Raw genomic sequence first — 26,515 nt, 5'->3', positions numbered from 1 at the left:
TAGATGCAAATATCTCAACCACTCTATATCCATGTATTCAAGGTCGACACTGTTCATATACTGCATTCAGCCCCTTCCATGAATGGGGCATTTTACCCTGATTGGATGATCTGAACCGTTGATTGGAGGAATTTTGGTAGATTACAACCAGTCATTGTAAGAAAAGTAGATGAATAGCATGGTTAGTTGTGGGAGCACGTGTATGGATACAGACCAAAGTGCTTAATAAATACTTAGATATATGGACTCATACAATATGAAAACTGCAGACTAACACAGCCTACATGAATTTTCAATTCTTACAACGGGAGACCATGTTTCAGTAATCCAGACCATTGGTGTGCCATTCCCCAAATGTGGACAATTATTGCATTTCTGTTCGTAAGCCTCTATAGGTAGGCCACAAATAAAAAGGTTACGATTTTCCTATCGATAAGATATGTGATGCATAATCCATCCAGGCGGCAACTTCAACAAATCAAGGTCTGAATGAGCTTTGACTACTTCCTTAGATAGAAAAACATGGTAGAATGAAAACTACAGGCAGCAATTAGTCTTCTCAACCCTTTGGGAATTGGAAAGCAAGTGCAAATTGCTTACCCTAGCGGACCACGAATCTCGTAGTTGAATAGGCCCTCAAGTAGAAGCAATCAAATCATCAGAAAAAGTAAAGAGAAAAATCGCAGAATGAAGCAAAATCAAAAGAAAGAAAACAAATTCTCTAAACACAGATGACGGCTGCAGAAATCGGAACATAGAGCTTAGGCAGAAAAAATACAAAACAACGATGAAGATGGAATATACTGATAATAACAGTAATTGAAATTCAACGGGATCATATACAATAAGAGGCTTACAAGCCCCACGACGCAGCCCCACGCATACATGCAGCACACGTGCGGACCTACCATAAGGCCCGCTACGGGCCAAAGTAGTCCAGCCCGAGCTCGGCCCGAAATTTTTATGATGGCCACAATCCCGAGTGTTTCTCAGGTGGGATGGGATATATATATATATATATATATATATATATATATATATATATATATATATATATATATAGAGAGAGAGAGAGAGAGAGAGAGAGAGAGAGAGAGAAGCGGACCTGATTAAGCTCAATATGAGGTGGGGCGGATCCCGGTGAAAATCCGGCGGTTTAGCCGGAGGCGATGACCAGAGAAAGTTAGGAAGAGATGACAGAGAGAGAGAGAGAGGAAGATTCCGGAGCTTGGAAGATGGGAGAGAGAAATCGGGGCGTGGGTTGAAGCTTGGAATATGAGAGATCCTGTGTCGAATCTTGGAAGATGAGGGAGAGAGAGGAGTAAGCGATAAGAGTGCAAGCGGAGTACTGAGTTGGAACGGATTAGGTGTTATACGGTAACACCTTAGGGGCCGTTTGGATGGCAGTAACTTTTGTAACATGTGACTCTATACCGTTTGTGTTTGGAGGAGAAATGTTAGAGTTAACAAAGTCTCAACCTGTAACTTTCTATTAGGTAAGATTGCAAGAAACGTAACAGGGAAATTAGGTGTTTTTCAACTCACGTGTTACTTTCTTACAGGCAACGGCTATTCATTTCGAATTTGGGAGAGGGAAGTGGAAACGCTGATGCATTGAAAGTGCACATACCTGCTCTGACACAACGTCCCTTCTCCCTCTCTCAGCGTCTCCTTCCCTCCCTCTCTCTCTCTCTCTCTCTCTCTCTCTCAGCGTCTCCTTCTCTCTCACTGCTCTAGCAAGGTAACCCCGTAATCCTTTTTTGTTTTTCTTGTTTTTCTTTTTTTTTCTTTTTTCTTTTTTTTCTTTTGCGTCAGTGCGGAAGGGGCGCTGTTTGCAAGGGGCGGTTTCGGATCCCTGACCGCGGGGCCCACCGTGATGTACTTTCCTTGCATCCACACCGTCCATCCGTATTGAATGCTAAGTTTAGAATACTATACAAAAAATGAAGCTGATCCAAATCTCAAGTGGACCACACCACAAGAAACAATCGTAACTGAATCCTTACCATTAAAAACTTCATGAGATCCACGGGAATATTAGTTTACCAACACAGACATGGATGAAGAGATCACACAAATATCATCTTAAGGAAACAAAGACATGGATGAAGAGATCACACAAATATCACCTTGATTCAAAAACTTTTCTAGCTTATGATCCCAGAATGAGGAAATTGTGGCAGATATCAATCTTTGGTGGACCACATCATAGGAAAACGATACCAATCTTATGTTTATGATTAAAAACTACGTAAGGCCAATTATAATGTTTATTTGGCATTATACCCAATGATTAAGTCCTAAAGTGATCTATGAGGGGAATAGCAAATATTAGTTTGATTTTAAGATTATAAATGTGTAATTTGATTTTTAAATGATTGTACACTTCAAATTTAAGTTGGTGTGAATTTGCTACATTTCATCTATAACTAACTTACAGATTATCTAAACACAAAAACTAGTTACAATTAAGTAAGTTATAACTTACATCCAAATATATTTACCTACAGCTTTCATTACTTACAACATAAAATAAAAAAAAACATCCAAACACAATCTTAGTGGGTGTTACGCTTAATGTGGAGCTCACCTTGATCATATGTTGTATATCCATGCCAACCATCTGCTTCTACATCCCATTTTAGGATGTGGCCCTGGAAATTAACCAGATACAAATCTCATGCGCACTACACCATAGAAAATGGTGGTGATTGAGTGCCTCATCATTAAAATTCCTAAGGGGCATGGTAAAGTTTTCTTAATGTTTATTTTCCCTCCGACATGTTTATAATATCAGGAAGATCATGATTCAAAACTTTTTGTTTTAGGCCATAAAAAGTTTTTAATTATTATTCATCACTTTTTCCAGTGGTCTACGTGAGATTTTTATCGCGTCTTAAGTTTTGCAATATCCTCCTAAAATGAGATGTAAAAATAAATGAACAGTGGATATATAAAAAATAAATCAATATAGCCCCACGTTAACACTCAATAACGTGTTACCCAAGTAATAGCTAATTCAATCCATGATAAGTAAAGAGCGCTGTAGATGTATGTGTCATATCCATGCCTTATATCCATTTTAACCGCTCATTTTAAGATATAAACCTAGAATTGAACCGCATCCAAAGCTCAAGTGGGGCCTCAGAAGCTTTAGATCAAAATCAGATACCGAGTGGGGCCACTGTGATGTATGTGTCATATTCACGCCATCAATTCATTTTTCTCGTATCATTTTAAGGCATGGTCTAAAAATGTAAAAATATCCAAAAGCTCAAGCGGACTAGGCCACGAGAAAAAGTGCAAATCGATAATATATACCTTGAAAACTTCCTTAGCCCAAAGATGTTTTGTATGAAGCTGACATTTGTGTTACAAATAACTATCACTTTACAACCTAGTAACGTTTAAATGATGGACATCATTTTCCCTACCGTGAAATGATTTAGAAAAATAGATGTATAGAACAGATAAGACACATATGTCCGCTGGGGCGCCGCCTCAGTAGATCACCGGATCCACGAAGGTGGGTGGGATCTCTGACCATTGGGACCACTGTAATGTATGTGTCTCACATCCACGGTGTCCATTCATTTAAAAAAAAAAAAACCATTTTAGGGCACTATCCTAAAAATGAAGTAGATCCAAATCTTAGGTGGACCATAATACAAGAAAGGTAGTAATTGGCAATTAAAAACTTCTCATGGGCCACGAAAGTTTGGACCAAGCTGATATTTGTGTAGCCTCTTCATCAGTCTTTATAACCGTCTTTATAACCCTATGGCAAATAAACATTCCAATGGGCCCCATGAAGTTTTTAATGGTGGGGATTCAATCACTACGGTTTCTGTGATATAGTTCACCTAAGATTTGGATTTGCTTCATTTTTTAGATCATGCCTTAAAATGAGCTTTCAAAATGGATGGACGGTATGGAAGGTGTGGATGTAAGGCACATACATCAAAGTTGGCCCCATATGGATCCACCCAAACTGCACCCATGGGCCCAACAACTAGGGATCTACCTACCACAATGAAAGATCCACCTAAACGGTATTCATGTAAGTGACCTTATGAACAGGTTCGATGACAAATAAACATTAATGTGCACCCTAAGAAGGTTTCAACCTTGAACGCCACTATCCCTGCTGTTTCTTGTGACGTGGTCCATTTGAGCTTTGGATAAGAAGCTTCAATCTTGGGCTCGTTTCCTAAAATGATTTGAAAATATAGATGGACAGCCTAGGTAAGACTTGGTACGCAATCCACTTCCTAACAAATGAATCCATCTCAAGTGACATAAACGTTGATTGGGTAATACTCTGCCCGTCCCAAACTCGGCATGGCAAGGGCTCTAGGCTGCCATGCTGATGTATGAGTTTTATCTACACTGTCCATCCATTTTGCCATATCATTTAGGTTGTAAGCCCAAAGTGAGGTAGATCTAGAGCTGGGCATCGGACCGAGTTGGATCAGATTGGGTTTAACTTGACCCGATCCAAAATCTACAGGGCCTGACTCAAATTCGATCCGATCCGGGACCAAGTCCAGGTCATCTGACTCGAACCGATCCGAACCCCTGCTAGCCTGAACCGATCCGAGTCCGACTCAATCAGAAAAACCGAGTCGAATTGGATTGGGCAAGGTTTGGATCGATCCATTTTTTCAACGGTGTGGAAATCATTATTCCTACTGTTTCCTATGGTGCGATCTACTTGATCATTAGATATACTTAAAATTTAGTATCAACTTCTAAAATGATCTAGAAAAACTGATGGACTGTGGATAAACCAAAAATAAAAAAAGGCAGGCCCCACATAGTTTACTCAAAAGAAGTTTTATAATTTTTTATTAGATTTATATATTTTCTCATTAGGTCTCATTTGCCTTGCATATCAAGCAACCTGCACCTCTCTGTCTCATTTGCCTTGCATATCAAGCAACCTCTCTCTCTCTCTCTCTCTCTCTCTCTCTCTCGACAAAAGTCTGCCCACAATGGACTTTAGAGAGACAGGAGGAGTCCCACCATGCTCTAACCGTGGACAGTGAGCACGGAGTTATTAGAGAACGGCGCCACAACTCCAAAAATAGAAACCACAATGCAAATCTAAACCATCCAAACGGAGTTGTAGTGCTTTCCGACTGCTGCAAGGAATCTCGGGAGAGACGAAGATGCTTCCACCACACTGGAACGTCGAGCTTATCGGCGCACTTGTAACGAGTCGTGGAAAACTTATTTCTAAAAAATTACAAAAATTCCATTCCCTTTCTAATACCCAATACTAATCTCTCATATGTTCATCAATGTTCACACATATATAAAATAAAATTTACTAGAATGTAAGGCTAGGATCGGATCAGATCCAATCGGACCGGATTTCGGATCAGTCCGGTCTGATTTGCTATTGACTCAAACCCGATCCGATTAACGATCAGATCTACCTGATCCTACTTAAACCTACCCAATTCAAGCTGTCGGTTCTGTTCGGATCGGGTCAGATTGGGCAGGATCGGGTCGAATCCACCAGATCGGATCTGTTTTGCCCAACTCTAGGCAGATCCAAAGCTCAAGTGAACCACTGGATGAAAAATAAAGGCTTACAAAATTGTCTTGAGGGCCACGGAAGTTTGAGTCAAGTTGATATTTGTCCGGGACCTTACAAACAGGTTAAATGGCTAATAAACATCATAGTAGGCCTTGGGAAGGTTCCAACGGTGAGGTGATCATTATTACCGGTGCTTCTCGTGGTACGGCCTACTTGAGACCCGCATCTACTTCCTTTTTTCTTTTTCTTTTTTGGCTTACACCTTAAAATGATATGGGGTAGTACCTAATACCCGACCCCAACACAAGGTGTGTTGCACCGTTTTAGGCCCAAGGCCTATATATCAGCTCATTTATGATTCAGCAAATGATCAGAAGGAAATCACTCACCCTGCAAATTGTTTCCCTTGGTGTGGCCCACCTAAATCACCCATGAGCCTGAATTTTGGGCATTGTGCGTAAAATTTTGGTGTGGCATCAATATGTAGAGTGGATTTCATAAAATCATCACGGTGGACCTTGTAAAAATCAAGAGCGGACATCCCTGGCTCTCCCAACTATTTCCTTTGGGGTGGCCCGCATGAATAACATAACAGGTTAGCATGATTTTTTGTGATAATGCCTAATTGGGATTACACATCTAACGGTCAAAGTGTATTTCACATACACATCATGGTGGGCCTTGTAAAAACCAAAGGTGTAAAATATAATTTTTAAGATGCGAGCATGTCTTTTGATTTTTATTTTTTTTTCCTTTCTTTTTTCAAACAAGTAGGGAAGGTTGCCATCCTTGATTTTTGACGGGCCCACTGTAATGTGTATTTGAAATCCACTCCCAGTTAGATGTGTAATTCCATGTCAGGCCTAAGGTACAAAAAAAAAATAAAAAATAAAAAAATAATAATAATAATTCCAGCTGACCTACGATTCATGTTGGGCACACCAAACAAATGAGTTGGAAGGGAGATGTCTGCTTTGATTTTTATTGGGCAAACCATGCTGATTATATGAAATCCATTCAATCATTAGATGCCGCACCAAAATTTAGTCAGAGGCACAAAAATAAGGTCCATAGGTGATTCAGGAGGGGCAAACTAAGACAAACAGTTTGGAGGGTGAGTATTGCCATGTGCACTATTTTTATTCATGTGGTCCACTTGAATTACAAATGGGAATGATTTTTGGGCTCTAGGTCTTACATGGGGTGAATCACCTGATGGTCAGGGTTGATTTTACATTATGTTTTTTTTTTTTTTGGTTAATTCCCTTGCAAACCTAATGGGCCAATGCCGGACTTGAGCTGGCTGTTATACATCGTCCAAGTCCGGTTTGGCAAGTGGGCTTAATTTTAAGCCTGATCGCGGCTCTTGGGCTTGACACACTAGCCCAAGTCCAGCTCAAGACATGCCAAGGCCAAAAGCCCACAGGCTAGCTCAGCCCATTAATCAGATGATGATGCTAAATGAACTATGGTTTAGTCCGGGATGATAATGCACTCATTAACACCAAACAAATATTAGAATCATCCAACTCTCTAGCGTTAGTTTTGCAATCCCCAGCCAGTCCTAGACTCCCAGCAACCAATAAAGAAGGTTGGCTTCGTGTTAATAGCCAGCATTGAACTTCCATTGCAACTTCTTTGGCAATCCAACATTTGGACAAGGGCGTTTGGATACCACCAAATAAGTTACTTTTTCTACTTTAGTAAATAAGTTACTTATTTTAGATAAGTTTGGTTTATGATTAGTTATAAGTAACTTTTTTATTTAAAAGTATATGATAACTTTGGTTTTTAAAAAAATTAGCTTTTTTACTTTGCATAAGCTGTTGAAAAGAGACATCAGGAGAGATGAAAGAGAGGAGAAGCTGAAAAGTAGGTTTTTTTTGTCAAACATACTTACCTTCTTAATAAGTATAAATTGAGATAAGCTACTTGTGGAAGAAGTAATTGATCTTAAGCAATTTACTGTCCAAATGGGCCCTAAGGATATCATATAGGATCTAGATGTGGGATAGTCATAGGATTTACTGTGCGTTGGATATGAATGACCGATAAAGAAGATGGCTTACCTATTTGCGCCACCATTGCTGTGAAATCGAACCACTTGGTAGAGAAGATACGATGTAAACTTCTGTTGATAGTATTGGATTAAACTTCTGTTGGTGGTGTCGGATTGGGAACCTAGCTTTGATTTATACTATAGATGGCAGAGGAGTTTGAAACCCATTAAAACTTCTCTCCCTGAAACGCTCCCAATTCCTCTAAAATATTGTGTACATATCATAGTTGTAGCACTCCACCCTTTACACAAATTTTCGGATGTATTACAATTTAGTGGGCCCATTGGTGTACCTAATCACACTATCCAACCTATAGGTTATTATAGACCGTTGATCAATAAAGCCCACCTTATAGGATTCTTACATTTAGTCCATGACAAGGTGGAATCAACATGATTTATATGGGTAAGGGTTTAAAGAATATTGAGGATGATGAGTAGTTAGAATCATTTTATCATATGGTTGAGAGTTTTTTCACAGAGGCCAAGGTAACGTGACGTACGGCTCATTTGATACCACCCAATAAGTAACTTTTTAACTTGATAAGTTACTTTTTTAACTTTTAGTTTGGTTATTAAACTTATTTAAGTGACTTATACTACAAAGTAACTTATTTTCTTAAGCTTCTCTTAGCTTTTCAACTTACTGATGTAACTTAAACCATAGTTTCTATGAGCAATGCCCATGCGCTGCAACCTCAGCCTGATCCATGCTCTACAAGATAATAGATGTGCAATGTTGGGAAATTCACCCTATGATATTTCTAAAAAATCCATTCCGTCAATCATTTTATTCATCTCATTTTAAAGAGTTTGTACAAATATAAGATAGATCCAATGCTTAAGTGGGCTATAAAGTGGAGAATTTTTCTATATTTTATTGATAATGAAGAAGCTTTCTTATAGAGATGTATATGAGCAAAATCTAATATTAGTTGTATAAATCTAATTATCCACCAACTAGGATCTAATTACAAATCCGTGATCTTAATTACAGATTGTATAATCTAATATGGGCCACACGAATTGCAATAGTGCTATTAAGCACCCACTGTTGAAACTGCGCCTATTATTGTGTAGCCCACCATGATGTTTCTGAAAAATCCACTCGGTCCACCAATTTTGCCAACTCATTTAAATTGGTATGTCCAAATATAATGAAAATCCAAAGCACAAGTCGACCACATAACTTGAAAAAGTGTTAAAATGGAGGAGCTCAAAAAACTAGTGTACCACCATAATGTTTTTGAGAAATCCACCCTGTCCACCATTTTCATCAACTCATTTTAGGCTGTGGGCCTAAATATGAAGCAGATCCATAACTCTAGTGGACCACATTACTTGAAACAATGGTATTAAACCTCCATAGTCAAAATAGTTGTAAGGCCCACATTTTAGGCTGTGTGTAAAATTCTTAAGTTGAACTACATGAGTTGTTTGGATGCATGGATTCGCTTGTAATAGCTTGTAAAGAGCGTAAACAAATTACAACTTTTAGTTGTTATCTGGAACTCAATAAATGGCCATATTTCATATTACATATAAAATATTTATAGCTAAAAATACATTACACGAATAAAACACAATGGTTGATGCACACTCATAATGCGTGGGGCCCACCTAATATGTGCCATATATCCAAACAGTCCATCATGTGCTTCCCTTGTGCTATGCAATGTCCTTTTTTCTATCATCAAATGACTATAAGAGAAGAAGATGGGACATTGACCATTAAAAGCTTCATATTGCATTTGGGGCCCACTGTAATGCGTGGAGGACATTCAATCTATCCATCATGTGTATGCTTTGATGGTCTCCTAGGGCCCCAAAAAGATCAAATCATTGTTACGTGATTCGCAGATTTTTATGGGATTCACCACCCCAAATTCTATATGGTTTGGATACCTATTTTATACATTGTAAACACTTCATAATTTACCCAAACACCATCTATTTGCCTATAAATAAATTACGACTCAAAAGCCAAACTGCTTTTCAAGAGTAAAGTGTTTACAACAAATTCACAAGCATCCAAACAACCTCTTGGATTTGCTCAGTTTAGTGTTGACAGAGAGATTGCACCATTTCTCATGTTGAGTTGGCTGTGGGCGAAAATGCCGTGTGGTCCTGGATTTTCCGTTCCATGGGAATCTGACTAGGGAAGAGACAGATGAGTTTGCCTGCATGATAAGCCTCATCCATAGGCATAAATTGTGCCTTCAGAGACGGATGATTGGTTTGGAAGGACGATAATTCAGGTGAGTTCTCAGCCAGATCTATGTGGTAGTGAGACAGCATGCTTATCCTTGCCCTCCAGATCGAATCTCCACTGTCTAAAGTATAATATGCCCACCCCATGTCCTTTGCTCACAAGGTTGGCGGCCAAAAACGAGGTGCTTAGAGAATGCATATCACAAACAGGCATGCATCATGTCATAAGTATGTGGAGACACCATCTTTTCATTCATTTTCCTTATCTCATTGCCTTATCTCGCACGAGAAATTTGGTAGAAGATTTTATCTCTTCTACATGTAACTTGGGTGGCTCCCCAATCTGTGGGGGATCTCTTTTGGACTTTTGAAGGTCATGTGAAAAGTGGTTAGAGAAGATTGTGGGCGTGGAGGACTTTTTTGCCGACAGTGATGTGACCAGTTTGGCTCGAGAGCAAAAGTCGCATTTTCTTGGATGGATGGTGTGTGGCCCGAACGAAATTTACACTGAAAGTGAAGCGTCTTATCCTACAATGAACCTGCTCGTCCCAGTTCTTAGGGAGCTGTCCTTCTTTGTAAAGGAATTTACAAGTAATGCCTCTTAGGATATCTGATTTTAGTGCGCTCAGCGCATAGAAATCATCTATGTGGACTCCTTGGTGTCTACGTCTATTTGGACTATCCATAAGGTTCAGTCTACTCTTCTTCCACTGCTGCGCAAAAATATCGGCAGCCATATGGTTCTGAACATCATCAATTGTAACCATATTCTATGAAGGGATCTTGTTCATCCATTTCTGCATGCCACTGACTGTAAAGTTTGGATCATCTAGTTGATATGATTTGTTTTAAAGCAGCCTATGAAGAGTGGACTGGACCTAGCAGGGGTTCTATATAGGTTACATGGATGACTATGAGTCCAAATGCAACCAGGTGCAAAATATGGTTTATGTACACTCAACCCATTATATGATTTCTCTTTGGGGGCGTGCTTGGATAGATGGAAAGTATAGGAAATAACATTTCCCAATAAATAATGTCTCATTTTCTCTTTTAGGTAGAAAATCAACAATTTTATTTTCCCACCTCCATCCTAAAGGCATTTTCCCACCGTTGAAGGAGAATGAATTCCCCGAGAGTAGAGCACATATGTGCCATGGCCCATCTCTAATCATCACATGTGCGAATGTTCCAGCATCAATATTCTATTGTGCCACACATGTGACCCTATGCGACATGTGCCACCGTACATCTTCACTTATGGCCAATGTACAAAGTGATGGGCTTCTACAAAGAGCACAACATAATCAAACCTTTTCTTTGTTCATCCAAACTCATTACATTCATCCAAGACCATACACGAACACATTATACTTCTAACAAAAATCTAAACTATGAACAATTTAGATCATTCTTGAAGTAGACCGATTGTAGTATCAATGACTATCCTCTAACTTAGGAGGCCTCTCCTTAATTTATTGCAATATGAGAGAAGCAAAGAGTCCACTTTGGATCCTCTAACAGAGGTCAACAATCAATGTCCACAAGGTGGAACGCATGATCACACGTGCCCATGAGAATAAGATGGATGGTGTCATATGTGACACCAAACAACTTCAATAACTCCTCATGAGCCCGTGCGTGACTTTATTAAGCTCAAGCATCCACACGTGCCATCATCTATTTCAAGTGTCCCATATGTATCAAGTGTCAATCCAACACATGCCAATAAATATTAGGAAAATTTTCTCAAGATTTTAAATTTGAAAATATGCCTCAAATTTTCTAGGAAAATTTTTATTTAAAGACAAATTAAAAACAAAGTCTCCTTTTCCACGATTTCCTGAAACTAAGATTTCCCGGGAAACAATGTTTGCTCTCCCAGGCTTCCAAATATCCAAACAAGCTCTTAGTTATCAATAAAACAACATATGGAATTGGATCTGGATTGAACCGTAGTTATTCAAACCATTAATATTGTGGGCCGGGTCATAAATGCTCAGTGTACTTAAAAAACTCCTAGACCAGAAGATCAAAGCCATGGAAATTTCTTCATTTCTTCCAAATTGAAACTCAAACTTTGTCATATTTTTCTCCAATAGTGAGTATTTGATAGCTACCAATTAAGGGTTAAGGGTTAGGATCTCCGACGTGAGATATTTTTGGTTCATGGTCCATCTGTGATTTTAAAAAAGAAAAGAAAAAAGAAAAAAGCCAACACATACCATATGTTCACGTCAAAAGAGAAGCAGCAGTTTACATACCACATGTTTGCGTGTAAAGAGTGGAAGCGGTTTGCAAGATGTGGGAGAAATGGATGGAGAAGTGGCTGTAGAAATGGACCACTCTTGTGATTATTGACCACCAGTTTTTTTTAAAACGGTGGTCGCTCATCATCCTTACATGTGGCATTTGTACACACCAATTCAGATTTGTCCAAATTGTGAAAAAAAAAAATACTGTGTATGAATCAGCTCTCTAAAGTCACTGATAAAAAATAAAAATAAAAAAAATCTTACCCATCTAATTGATAGCTAGCACATGGATACGTATGTGAGCGGTGAATTCGACCGGAAAATCCGACTCGACATGATATGCAGACGGGTCAGGTTGACTCAAACAGATGACTCGAATCGACTTGAAATAAATAATAACTAAGTTGAGAACCTTTTAAGGTAATCATAAGAGATTCTATACAAAAATAAGTAAAATAATCCAAAGCATGGCAAGTTGGCACTAACAGTTTCTGTTGCTAACAGTGTTGACTTTTTTTAAAAAAAATTAAAAAACATTTCAATCAGTGAGTGACTAGGCATGACCAAGTTGGGGAGTTGACTCGACAAACCTTGCCGAGTCAGAATCAAATCCAACTCGTCGGCAAGTTTCATAGCGACTCAGCTACTCGTGTCACCAAGTTTGAGAACTACGGTTGCAACTGCCAATGATTTGTATGCCTTTGAAGTTTAGTGGCTGCAAATGCAAATTCCTTTGTAAAAAACTGATTCTCTTCCCGTTAATAACAACAGCTGATTAATCACAATCCTGCTACTCATGTAAAATCTCCATAAGGTTGTCACTGCCTAATTAGATTTCTGAAGTTCCATTTATGTCTCAATGGTTTGCCACATCTTCAAAAATCTGCTATCTGTTTGTTGTCTATAGAGCTTGACACGAACATTCAACTAACAAGGATGTCTTTTTTGCATAGAAAAGATCACCATCATCAGCCAGCCCTATCTCAAACAAGGAAGGAGGGTTTTGATTTCAGGTGAGCAGCCGGTCATCGAACTTTTTCCAAGATATCATGAGAATTTTTCTTTGAAATTTGATTGAATGTTGGCAAAACAGGATCAGTAAAGCTAGCCCCGAAACAGCCTGAACAAGGCAATGATGATGACAATAAATAAATAAAAAGCATCAGATTATATTCTATTCCTTGTAACTGCTATTCCTAAAGAACACATATTCCCCTTGCTGTGTTTGGTAGTGTGCTGTGTTTCTTGGTCTGGGTGTGGGGTGGTCATGGCAGTTGGAGATGGTAGCAAAGGGTAGATGAGTTATTAATTTGGAGATTTGGGTATATCTTTGTTTCTGCATTTAAGTATTGGCTTTCTTGTTGGAGTTGGTTCTTGTCTGTGTTTGGGTGTTGTTCTACTGGTGTTATGATTGGGGCTGTCTCAGGACTGGATCGGAAGAATGAAAACCCACATTTAGCTCTATTTTAACAGCGCCATCTTCCGTTTTTAAATAGGATTTTGGTTGGAAACTGTGGAAATGCAACTCTTCGTGGAGAAAGTTCAAACCGGCTTGAAATGGCATGCGAGCTCAATATGGAAAGCAGCTGAGTTGAGTGCAATGGTCGTTCCAACTGAAGGCATATGTAGTAAGTTCCACACACACCCAATTGGTTCAGAGTTCTTCTTTTGCTCTTCTGTCCATGGGTTTGAAATGGTAGGGTAATGGTTTTAAAGTACTTGTATTCAAAGTGGCCAATTAAGAGAATTTTTAGTTGGTATGGGATTGGTTTGGTTAATGGTAATCAGCGATTACATCATTGTAATGTTTGGTAGCCACCATTGTGAAAATTCACACCTCGTTCATTAATCTCGTTTGCTCATGTTGTGCAGCGCCTCAGAACAATTATGGTTATGGGAAAGGTCGGCTCCTTACTGCTCACTCGTGGCATGGCATGTATGTATGAGATCTGAACATGAGATCTGAACCAACATCTACTGGGCGCTAACATGGGTTGCACCTCAGATGTCATCATATGTTCCTAGCCACAAGTTGGAGGATTTTGCCTATTGAATGTTGACAATTGATTAGACAGTTGGACTTTTTTGTGATCATCCATTTGTGATTCTTAAAGGTCCTTAGTTCTGGTCACTCGGTGTATTTTCTGGATCCAAGGCATCCACATTAAGGCCCCACAGATGAATGTTTCGGAGTTGGTACATGCAAGCTAGGTATGTGATGATAGAGTGGTTGATAGCCAACTTAGATATATGGGCTCAATTGGTGATGTGCAGATGTATATGGAAAAGACAAAAGAAACTGCAGTTGGCAAAACTTCATTGTTTAAATAGTTAGGATCATCAAACCAAAGGGATATTTCTGTCAATAGAGATTCCATCAAGCTAGGTGAATGATGATAGAGTGGTTGATGACCAGCCTAGATATATGGGATCAATTGGTGATGTACAGATGTATATGAAAAGGACAAAAGAAACTGCAATTGGCACAAATTCATTGTTTAATAGTTAGGATCATCCAACCAAAGGAATTTTTCTGTCAATAGAGAATCCATCGAGCTACGTGTATGATGATATAGTAGTTGAAAGCCAACTTAGATATATGGGCTCAATTGGTGATGTACAGATGTATATGGAAAGGACAAAGAAACTGCAATTGGCAAAATTTCATTATCTGAATAGTTAGGATCATCCAACCAAAGGGATTTTTCTGTCAATAGAGAATGCATGGTAGAGCCCATGTGATGGATGGCTCTGATCACTGTATACATATTACATGCCATGTGTATTGTCCATGATTTGTGAGACCAAATGCATGTGCTAAGTGCAAACGATAAAGGTGGGGTTGGACTGATCGGAATTCATGTTTCAGTCATGTATAATGCTTTTGTCTCTTCTAAGGGTTATTTGAATTGACCAACTCCCTCAGTAAAGCCATTTCAGGATTCAGGACCATTGATCAGCGTCCAAAAGATGAGAGAAGTGACGCAAGGCTGGGAATCGGTTGAAGGTTTGCTGTTTCTGACAGTAGGATTTTCTTGGTTTTTCTTTCTTGTGATTTTCTTGTATTTTTCTTGTGTTGTTCCTATGTATTGTAATGCAGTTGCTAATCGCCTTTTATTCCTAACAGTCAGATCTTCAATACCCCCAAAGAAAAATGCCCCCCTCATGCTCTGGAAACACTAATCCACATTAACATTTGATTTGAATGGTTGAAAACAGATTTTAAAAAATAAATATCATTAATAATATGCTAAAAACGATTTCAAAAAACTGTATTAGCAGATTGTCGTAGGGATTACCCTAGTCTCCACCACAAGTGTCTGGATCAAGAGGGCCTCATGGACAATGATCCAACATCTTGCAGCTTGATAATGCAACTGCTAAGTGTTATTTCTATTTCCACCGTGTCGTAATTCAGGGAGCATGCAGCCAATCTCCTAGGCAAATATCATTTCGTGACAATTATGCTACTTACAAGCTCACTCGAAGTCTCATTATGAAATTTCATTCCCGCCACTCCCAATAGTTCACCCCATCTTCAAAAACCATGGTTTGATCATCAGATATGCTATATCTACCATTAGTCCATACAGAACTTGAAGGGAACGTTAGAATGCCTAAGGTTTCCTCTTTGAATAGCAAAAATCCATATCAGATTGCACTGAACTCAGTTCCAATCCTTGTATCTGTTGCTTATAAACCTCATTGTCTTCCTCTCGGGGGTCATTTGAGAGCACGTATTTGATATCCATTGCCAAGTACCATAGAATCTATGTGAATTGGAATCACTAGTTGTGTTTGGCAACCTATAATTGGAATCCACATGAATCCATGTGAATGTGTTTGGCAGCCTGTATTTGGAATGTGTTGGTGGAGAGAGAGAGAGAGAGAGAGAGAGAGAGAACTGCAACTTGCAAATTGGTGGTAATCAGTGGCAACTGGAATCCATGTGAAATGGAATCACATCGTTTTGTGGTGATTTTGAAAAATGGGTTTGGGGAGTATTTGATTTGAGATGTGAGTTAGATTCCAATTCACATCAAATAAACTCCCAAACGCACCGATTACCACCGATTACCTGCTCCCAAATGACTCCTTGTTGTATTTGGTTTCCCTGTTTTATACCGTTATCATTTTCCCAACAGCAAGAAGAATATGTTTCAAGTTTGGTTAACTGCTAACATTACGTCATAGGGGTTGCAAGTCTAATAGCTCACCTTCTAACACTTTATAGTGACTGCTCATTTTTCATGTCAATTTGATTATGTAAGGAAGTGTTTGCTTGCACCAAATTTCCGGAAACATCCTAATAATTTTAACCAAATTATACTGATTAATCATAAAACATCATGATATTTAGTGCAACCAATCGCTACATAATCAACATAGCTATATTTTAACTTTCAAAGATCTAACCCACAGATTGTAGAAGTCTACTATCTTCACACCACGAAATATACAATCACACAACACGACTGTTCTATTGCAATAAAACATTACAGTACTGTCGAATACCAAATCTTATTACACAAAGACGAAAATCTACAGAAAACGGAAATGAAAAAAAATATGCAGTAGTGGAAATGATTAATGAAGATCATAGATATTAGAATCAGCAATATAGGAGCCTAAGATTCGAACAAACACAGGCAAGTCAGAAACCTCAGCTATGGCATCCTGTACCTTCCGATCGTCCATCGAGCCCTCAAAATCGACATAGAAGACGTTCGGAAACTCCTTAAGAGATCCTCTTCCATGGACATCCAGTATCATGATAGGTGTATCGTCGTCAACAGATGGATTCATTTCCAGCTTGGTGAGATTGATGTTGCGAGAAGAGAAAGCAGAGAGGACCTTCAGAAGGATTGTCAGCGTAGCCCCATGGTGGGCGACGACCATACTCGTTTTAAGCCCTAGCGGGCTCGTCCGGGGCAGTTTCGGTTCCTTCGACAAGATCAAGAACCGGGTCACGTTCCACGACTCATCCTGCAAGCCCTGGGCTAAGACGTCTAATCCGTATAGGAGCGCGGCACGTGAGCTGGCAATTGCGGCGGTGTCGAGCATCCGACGGGATGAAAGCAGCTCGACCGCGCCAGCCGTGTCCTCGACCGGCTCCCGGTCGAGTCCGAGCTGGGCCAGGTGCCGGCCGCAGTGGGCCAGCGCCATCGGATGGCTGATCACCCGCTTCAGCTCCCCCTTCCTCACGCCAGGCATCACCAGGAGGCAGTAATGGACGAAGAGATTTATCTCCTGTACAATTCGCAGGTCGTGGCGTAGCAGAAGATCGTAATTCCGGACCGTGTTCCCTCCCATGGTGTTCTCGACGGGAAGGACGGCTCGATCGGCCTGGCCAGACTCAACCGCCATGATCGCATCGGCATAGCCCCTACAGGAGACGGTCGTGCAATCGGGGAAGGCAGTTTTCGCAGCGAATTCGCTGTATGCGCCGGGGGCCCCTTGATAGGCGATTCTCAGACATTCGGCAATTTTGCGATGCGCGGTGCCGTTAATCGCGGCGAAAGCCACAGATCGTCGTCTGATCATTTTGGACGGTGAAGACGGTGGGACGAGTATGTTGCATCTTTTCGAAATGGAAGATAGGTGTGTGGTGAATTCCAGGGGAGAAGCAGATGCCATGAGAGTTGCTTTAGAGAGAGATATGTTGGTGATGTGTTGGAATGGGAAGGGCATAGAGAGGATGGTTATAGTAGGTAGGGATGCGAATTGGGAATTTTCTGATTAGGGTTTGTTTGGACATACCACCCATGTGAAGTGGTTGTAATTGCAATCTGATCTGTGGGGCCTACCGTGAGTTTGTGTTGTATCAACTCCGTCCACTTGTTTGGCTGGCTCATTTTAGTACATAAACACGAGCAGATCTTCAGGTGGGCCACACCACAAGAAATATTTGAAAGTTTTGGATCAGGCTGATATTTGTTTTTCAACCGGTACACATCACCATGAGCTGACCCACTTAGCATTCATGTCCACAATTTAGCCCTACATCCAACCCATTGAACAGGGGTCCGGTCTGGACATGATCCAAGTCAAAATAAGTTATAGAGGATTCAAACCCAATGGGTTTAGCTAGCGTCTTAAGTCAAAATAAGTTATGGAGGATCCAAACCCAATGGGTTTAGTTAGGGTCAAGCTAAGATCCAAACCCAATGATTACCACGGGATAGAAGGTTCATGCATGTGCATTAGTAGCATGTGTGTCATAAAGCTCCTCGGAAATGTGTTTTCTTTTCTTTTTATGCACTAAAATGTTTATGAAATTGAAAGGAAATAGACAAGAATTAATCGATAATTTACACTTATTTCCATTGAAGCATTGATTTCATTTTTAAAGATTTTGCTTATATAATAAGTAAAAGTCTTATATTTATGAGATAACAATCATGATGTATCATGTATCTGGTACCTGAAAACTTGACTAGGTAAAAGGATAATCATCACTATGGTGAAATTTCTTATCCATCCATACAACACAAAAGTAATGTAAATGGATTTTTTTTTTCTATTATCATGCTTCTCCTCATATACAAACATATCCTTAGTAGATAAATGAGAAATAATCACACACTACTTGTATGTGAACTTCTGCACTCATCCATTCTTTCCCATAAGACTTGCCATGTAAGAACATCTTACTTCCAATACATCAGCTATTTTACGACGTGGAATCTTCAGATTATTAACTTCCCTTGTTAAACCTAGTATGGACAGTTTTTGAATTTCCATGTCTTTCCTTAATTTCAAATGTTATTAAAGTTCCACACTTGTTATTGAGATAAATGAATGAATCAATTTATAATAACAAGCCAGGTCCAAGGCATAAATATTGGTTGTCCAATGTACAATCCTGACATGGCTCATTTGAACTTTCCATCATTTGATTTTTATATCTACTTTTAATCCTAGTGAATTATGTTGAGGTGGGTGTATCACACCTGCATGCGTATTTCACATATGTATACATGTATATGTTGAAGTCTAGTTCTATTTAGGATGTATATAATGATCTCTCTTAGTGTCATGGTCTATATAAGAGGAGTATAGGCAAAAAGAAGTCATGATTATTCTCTCAAAAAATTTATAGGTAGGGATTCCTTGTACAGTGAAATGGTGAAATAACATTATTTATCAATGGTCATACATTGCTTCCATGTGGCTCACTTGATGAGTGGATAAGGTTAAATTTTGCACTAAGCAATCCTCATGGTGGAGCTAACCTATCAAGACAATTGGATCTCACAATAACTTAATAAGTTAGAAATTATCAACTGAGTGGATTGTAAACTGCAGTCCTTAGGTCCATGTGTGTGTGGCCTAATCAATACAATGGAGGACAAATAACTATTACATTGTTCCTATTAAGTTTTTAATCGTAGTCATTCAATTACCATTATTTTCTTAGGACGTAGTCCAATGGAGGTTTGAATTTTTCTATTTTTTTTATTTTTTTTGTTAGCTTGTTAGTACACCCATTGTCAGTTTACACATCACGGTTAGCCACCCACTGTCCAATTGAGGTTTGAATTTGTTTCATTTTTTGGCTCATGCCTCAAAATGGTCTAAAACAAATAAATATGCGGCATAAATAAAACACATGTATTATAGTGGGCCCACATGCCAATATCCAATAACCACCTCACTACTCCACCATTAGTGGGCAATCCGCCCTACTGTGGGAGGTGGTCAAGAGGCAATGCTCTATGGACCCACCATGACGTATGTGTTTTATCTATGCCGTCCATTTACTTTTCTAGATCATTTTAGGGTATATAAGCCCAAAAATGAATTTGATCTCATTCCCAAGTGAACTACACTACAAGAAAACAGGGGTGAATGAATGCCCAGCATTAAAAACTTGCTTGAGCCCACTGTAATATTTATTTGCTATCCAACCTAATGATCAAGTCACATAAATAAAGGGAAAACACAAATCTCAGCTTCACCCAAAGCTTTTGTACCCATGAAAAGTTTTAAATGGTGGGTATTTAATCACCACTATTGTCAATGTCGTGGTCCACATGAGATTTGTATCTTCTTAATTTTGGTGCGTGCCTTAAACTATCCGTAAAAATGGATATGGCAGAGGGGATAAAACACATACATCATGTGGGCCTACAAAGCACGTTACCGGTAGGCAATTCGCCTCCGCTGCTGCAGCGTCGGCAGGCAATCCGTGTGCGCAATCCGCGTCTGGTTCGGGGCACTGTATCCATTTAAAACATTAAATTAAATATTAAATCATAAAGAGATTTGATAGCATACATGGAACGGAAAGGCCCGCATTTCAAAAATCGTTCTGACTTTTCCACGAAGGTTATAACTATTAAAAGGAGGAATAGTTAGGATTGAGAATCCAACCCATATAAATTTTTGGCACCCCCGTTTCACAAGGGGCATCGTGGGACAGTAATGCAGTATCCAAGCCACTCATCATATGTGTCCCATCATGTAGATTCGTTGTCTACAAAATTAGGTAGTCTCATCGTGGTGTAAGCCGTACTCGTATAAAAATAAATAGATGGTTAAGGGAGATTGATCAGAGATATCGATTCATTTTACAGCTGTGATCCACCTGGTAACCAGATCAGCCTTATTCCGAGGCAAGGTGGTATTTGAAGATAATATGCTTGCCTGCCGCATGGTACAGCTCCACCACGACCTGTCTAGAGAGGGAAGGTCCTGTCAAGGTTCTGTGGGGCCCACATGCTTTATTAACGCTGTCCATCATCTGAGAGATCATTTTAATGCATGAGGCCCTAAAAGGAGTCATATTGAGGGCTCAAGTGGACCATACCATAGAAATATCAGGGCTTTAAAGGCTTCTGTTGAAAACTTTGGATGGGTTAAAAAAGTTTTCGATCGAGCTGATATTTATTTTTTCCTTTCATTCAGGTTTACATCCAAGTCCACGTGACCTAATGAAAAGGTTGGATGGCAAATAAACATTATGGTAGGCATAAAAAGTTTTCAACAAGAGATTATTCCCTCTGTGATATTGTCCACTTAGTGATTATTCTGAATATTATTATTCTCAAGATTCTTATGGACTCGTGCCCTTAAATGATCTGTCTAAATGATCTGTCAAAATAGATGGACGTCAGGGATAAAATATATATATTATGGTGGGCCTAGTGGGGTTCTACCCAGTTCCATCCCTTTTGGACGGCTCCAGTGTTCTACACGAGCCATGCCTTAGTGGGGAAGAAAGCGTTTTAAGGAAAGTTCAAATGAAACGCTGTATTGGGAACTTTAAAAAGTGGGAGAGGCCCGGTAAATATAAGTATTTTGAATGACGAGGAATGAGTGCATGTAAATTATCACACTTAAGACGAGCTTAATGGGCCCAATATGGGAAGCAGATTGCATCAGAGCCCCGATCAGGATGATAAGCCGTTTGAGCAGAGCTCTTGCAGGCCCACCATGATGTAGCTGTTTATCTAACTTGTCTATCCATTTTATCGGAGCATTTTAAGGTATGAGCTCAAAAATAAGCAGATACAATGCTCAAGTAGACCACACTAAATAGTGAGCTTGGATTGCATTAAATACAAAAGTTATCTTTGATAGGGTCCACTTAAGCATTGGACCTACTTATTTTTAAGCTTATACCTTAAAATCATATGAGAAAATAGATTGACAGCTTGAATAAACAGATACATCAAGGTGAGCCTCACAGGAACTCTTGTGGGACAGCTTATTGCCGGACCAGGTTCGGAAGCAATCCGCTCCCCCACCATGATGTGTCAGTTCCAACGAAACCATTCATTAGATGCACCCAATGTTAGGTGGAAGCCAACTGCGTGGTGACCCTAACGCCATGGATATCCATGTTGACCGGACCAGGTTTTGTGGGCCCACCATGATATGTTTTTATCCATGCTGTTCATCTATTTGGTTAGCCGATTTTGGAAAATGAGCTCAAAATTAGCATATCTCAAGTTGAAGTGGATCACACTGCAGGAAAGGGATTGAACTCCTACCATTGAAAACTTCTTAAGGTTCATTGAAGTTTTTGATCAAACCGATATGGAATTCTACGTTCATTCATGTCTGTGTGACGCTATGAGTATGTTGGATGGCAAATAAACATCAAGGGACCCCTTGCTAGGTTTCAACGGCTGTTTTATATGGTGTGGTCCACTTGAGATTCGGATATGTTTCGATTTTGGGCCCATGCCCTAATATGAGTTTGGCAAAACGGATGGATGACATGGGCAGGGAGTTTGGTAGCCAGGGATATCGGTGGTGTCGGCCCGGATTCTGAACCATTCTGGTACCACCCTATTCAAAATTCTGACTCAAGCCCGAGCCCGGCCCATTAACACCCTTAACTTTCAGGCAACACCAACGGGAACAACGTCGGCCAACAGGGGAGGAGACACCCACCATAGAAAATTCGAGATGGGGTCCTCCATGCTGTCTACATGTCATCCAACTTACTCATTAAGTATTTTGTCTATCGCTGGGATCCTTACTCTTGCTCCGGTGACAGACTCCTGGGAGTTCACCCCATCGAGGGTTCAAGTATCCATAAGTGGTGAGTGTGTGTGCGTGTGTAAAAATTTAAAAAAACAAGTGCGCCTGACCGCCATTAATTTAAGGTACACAACAAAGCTCTAAAGCTTTCAAATTTTAGGTGGGCTACAAAAATAAATGATGTAAACATACTGTATATTGTGTTGCAAAAAAATATTGATTTTAATAAAATATATTTTAATAATAAAATAATATATAATATATAAAAAGTTGTTTGGAAAAACATCATTTTGTAGGTTTTTAGGAATAGTCCCACATTAGAAAAAGAGGAGAAGAAAAAATGGTTTATATAAGAATGGTAGAGTATTATAATATTTACCCACATGGTCTAAAAGATAATAGACTTGCGTGTTCCAGTGAAAACCCGCGCGAGCACGAGCGCTCGAGCACGGGCACGGGCTCGGGCTCGATCATGGTCTCGGTCTCGATCACGGTCACAGGCTCGGTGCGAGGGCGTGGGCATGTGAGGTAGTGTGGTTGTAGAGGCACTAGTGGCGCACTTCGTGGTGTGACTAAGTGGATAAGACGGGTAACTGGTTGGCAGAGAGATTAGAGGATTGGGAGAGATATCCCTCAGTATATATAGAGGAACTGAAAAGAGCTGTTGCAGCAGAAACTGTAACAGTTGTGCCATTAGTGTAGAAATCAGCTGTAACTGCTGCATGGCTAGCCCAACAGCTAGAAAACGGCTAGCTGCTGTCTCACAACAGTCAGCATACAGCAGATTAATGGCCATGCACAACAGTTAAAAACGGTCATAAAACGACTAGTTTTCCAACAGCCAGAAATGACTTAATGGAATTTATGTCTCTGAACCAAAATTCCCAGCTACCATAGCCTATAAAATGAAGGTCTGGATGGATTTCCAAACCATCTCTCAACCCACTTCAGCAGACCCATACGAATTGAGACAGTCATCACTCTTCTCCTATACTTTAGTGATTCTAACAAGAGAGCAAGGGTTGAACCTTTGCTTGAAGAACAGAACAACAGTATGGTCTACAACGGTTTAACTGAACCAGTGGCTGAAGAACTGACCAATGCAGCGATCTTCTAAAATCATATACTCTCCTCTTTTCTTTTTTGGAATTTTTTCTATATTGTAATTCTGTCAGATAGTGTGTACAAGAGTTCTATTTGATGGGCCTTCGTGTTTGCTGAACGCAGACCCACACCAGGCTCGTCGTATCTTAAAAGCGATTTGCCTGTAACCTATCAGCATACTCAATCCATTTAAGCAGGGGCAAATAACGCTTTTAGGACAGCGTTTCATACGTGCTTCAGCCTGTCCTTATTCAAGCTAATTTTATTTTTCGGTTTCCATATTATATAGAAATTATATTAATCTGTATAATTTTCAACATATTGTTCTTGTGATGTGTCATACTTGAGTTATTGATCAGGACAACTACCGTGGTGTATGGTGCCCTAAAAATCTCACCGCTTGAAATTTACATGCACTCCATGCATGGCACCACACAGCTAGAACGCATGGTAATTGCCATGCGTTTGAAAGCATGATGGAGTACAAGTGGGCGGTTACAAGGAAATAGTCGAAAAATAAAAAATAGAAAAATTACCAGCATCTTCCACATTCACCTTATAAAAGTAGCAACGGTTGGATGGTCATGGTCATCCTATTGGTGCCACTTTCAAGCTCTGGCCCACCCACACGGTCCCAGTTCAAAGCTCTCCTTACAGGTATTCTGGAATTTTGTCAACCACCGACACGTTCGACGGCGTGAGATGGTGAGTGATGTCCTGTTACATGTAGCCAATCAGCACGCTTGATTTTTATTCCAATATTTTAAGGGACGTGGATTAGCTACCGACGGGTTGAGTAGCGAGACTTGCTATGACGCCGCTAAGCTCACAATGATTTATTTATTGTATCCCACCCTCCATCCATTTTGACAAATCATTTTAGGGCATGACCTGACAAATCATTTTAGGGCATTACCTAAATATAAATGGAGATCCTAAGCTGTAGTGGACCCCACCACAGAAAATAGTGGGGAGAGTGATGCCTACCGTTGAAACCTTACTAAGGACCACCATTATGTTTATTTGGGTTCTAACTTGTTCATAAGTTAACACATATATGAAAGAAGGGAAAACACAAGCATCAGCTTGATTGAGAACTTTTGTAACCCTTTGAAAATTTGAATGGTGGGCATCACTATCTCCACTGTTTTCTGTGGTGGGGTCTACTAGAGCTTTGGATCTGATTCAATCTTTGGTTCATGCTCTAAAATGATCTCTCCAAATGGATGGACGATGTGGATATACAACATATATCATTGTCGGGGCCATAGAACTTGATGACATCACTTCGATGGCCAGTCTCGTTACTCAACCTGTCAGTACTTAATCCGCTGGTTGGGTACTACTTTGCCTACCCTGAGTTCAGATCAGGCAGGCCACAAATATGTATGGTTTTTATCCACACTGTTCATCTATTTTATGATATTATTTTACATTACATGGTTAAAATTGAGTCATATCCAAGGCTCAAGTGGACCGAGTGATTGGGATTAAACACCAACTATTGAAAATTTCTTAGTCATATGATGGGGATCAAACACTTACAGTTGAAAATTACTTAGGGGCCACAGGAATTTTGGATCAAGCATATGTTTGGGTTTTCCCTTTATTCAAGCCTGCGTGACATTATGAACAAATTAGATGGAAAATAAATATTATAATTGATGCTAAGAAAGTTTCGAAAGTGGACGCTGTTACCACAACTGCTTCCTAAGGTGTGTAATACTTATCTTTTGATCTACCTCATTTTATAACTTAAAATAATACCACAAAATTGATAGATTTGTAGATAAACCCTATACATCGCTGTAAGCCCTCATACCCCCCTACTTTTGCTGGGCTCATTCAAAGCCAAGGTAGTACCCAATCCCCATCTTTTTAAGATGCGCTTCCATGCTCCATGAATGATATTGAGCGAGCAATGAATGCATCTTTTCATTGCCGCCGATTTGGAGTCGATAGAATCCTAGATCCATTTGGTGGACCTCAAATGTGGGTCCAATTCAGGTCGATGCCAGGCTAGACTTGGTCCATTTTAAGTCTCACATGTTATTGGCTGAGTAGAGCTTTGCAAACTCTACACGCAAGTACAAGGGCGTACACGCCACCATATATGCCAGGTAGATAAGTGATATATCCAAGCCACCCATCAAAAGGCTACCGTTACATAGAATTCTTATCAAAATTTTCCATTAGTCAAGTAAGCCACAATTAATTGACACAAATGTATGGTTGTGAAAAAATTGGCCAAAGTTTCTCAACCTTTCACTTATTGTTAATATAAAAGCATTGTTATTCATTGGGCGCAGATGGGGTACTCAGGCTAAGGCTATGAGGGCCACCATGATGTATAGATTCTATCCACACTGTCCATACATTTTACAATGTTATTTTATGTTATGGGCCTAAAAATGAGGCAGATTCAAGGTTCAAGTGGACCACGAAATGGGGATTAAACTCTTACAGTTGAAAACCTCTTGGGTGCCACTGTAGTTTTGGATCAAGTTGATATTTGTGTTTTCCTTTCATCCAAGTCTCTATGACCTTATGAACAGATTGGATAGCAAATAAACATCATGGTGGGCCGTATGAAAGTTTCAACTGTAGGCATCATTAATTAGCATCTTTGCTTTCTATGGTGTGGTCTACTTAAACCTTGGATTTGCCTCATTTTTGGATCGTAACCTAAAGTGATATGATAAAATGCATGGATAGTGTGGATAAAATCCATACAGCAAGTGGGGATGCGTAGGGAAGTACCCAATCCGCTCGCTCACCAGAAATATCATAGTGACCCAGGGGGATTTGGTTGGACCACGTTCAACTATCATGTCCGTACTAAACATT

At 39.8% G+C, this 26,515-nt stretch overlaps 1 protein-coding gene across 1 annotated transcript; it reads right to left on the bottom strand.

Moving 5' to 3' along the window:
* Positions 1 to 16,657: 16,657 nt before the first annotated feature.
* On the bottom strand, positions 16,658 to 17,707 carry LOC131232291 (arogenate dehydratase 3-like). The gene has a single exon (XM_058228530.1). It carries the CDS (start codon positions 17,705 to 17,707, stop codon positions 16,658 to 16,660), a length of 1,050 nt encoding a protein of 349 aa, XP_058084513.1.
* Positions 17,708 to 26,515: the final 8,808 nt, after the last annotated feature.

Source organism: Magnolia sinica, chromosome 18 (assembly GCF_029962835.1).
Source record: "Magnolia sinica isolate HGM2019 chromosome 18, MsV1, whole genome shotgun sequence".
NCBI lineage: Eukaryota > Viridiplantae > Streptophyta > Magnoliopsida > Magnoliales > Magnoliaceae > Magnolia > Magnolia sinica.
The sequence above is the reverse complement of the archived record's forward strand: the minus strand, read 5'-3'. Positions and strand labels throughout refer to the sequence as shown.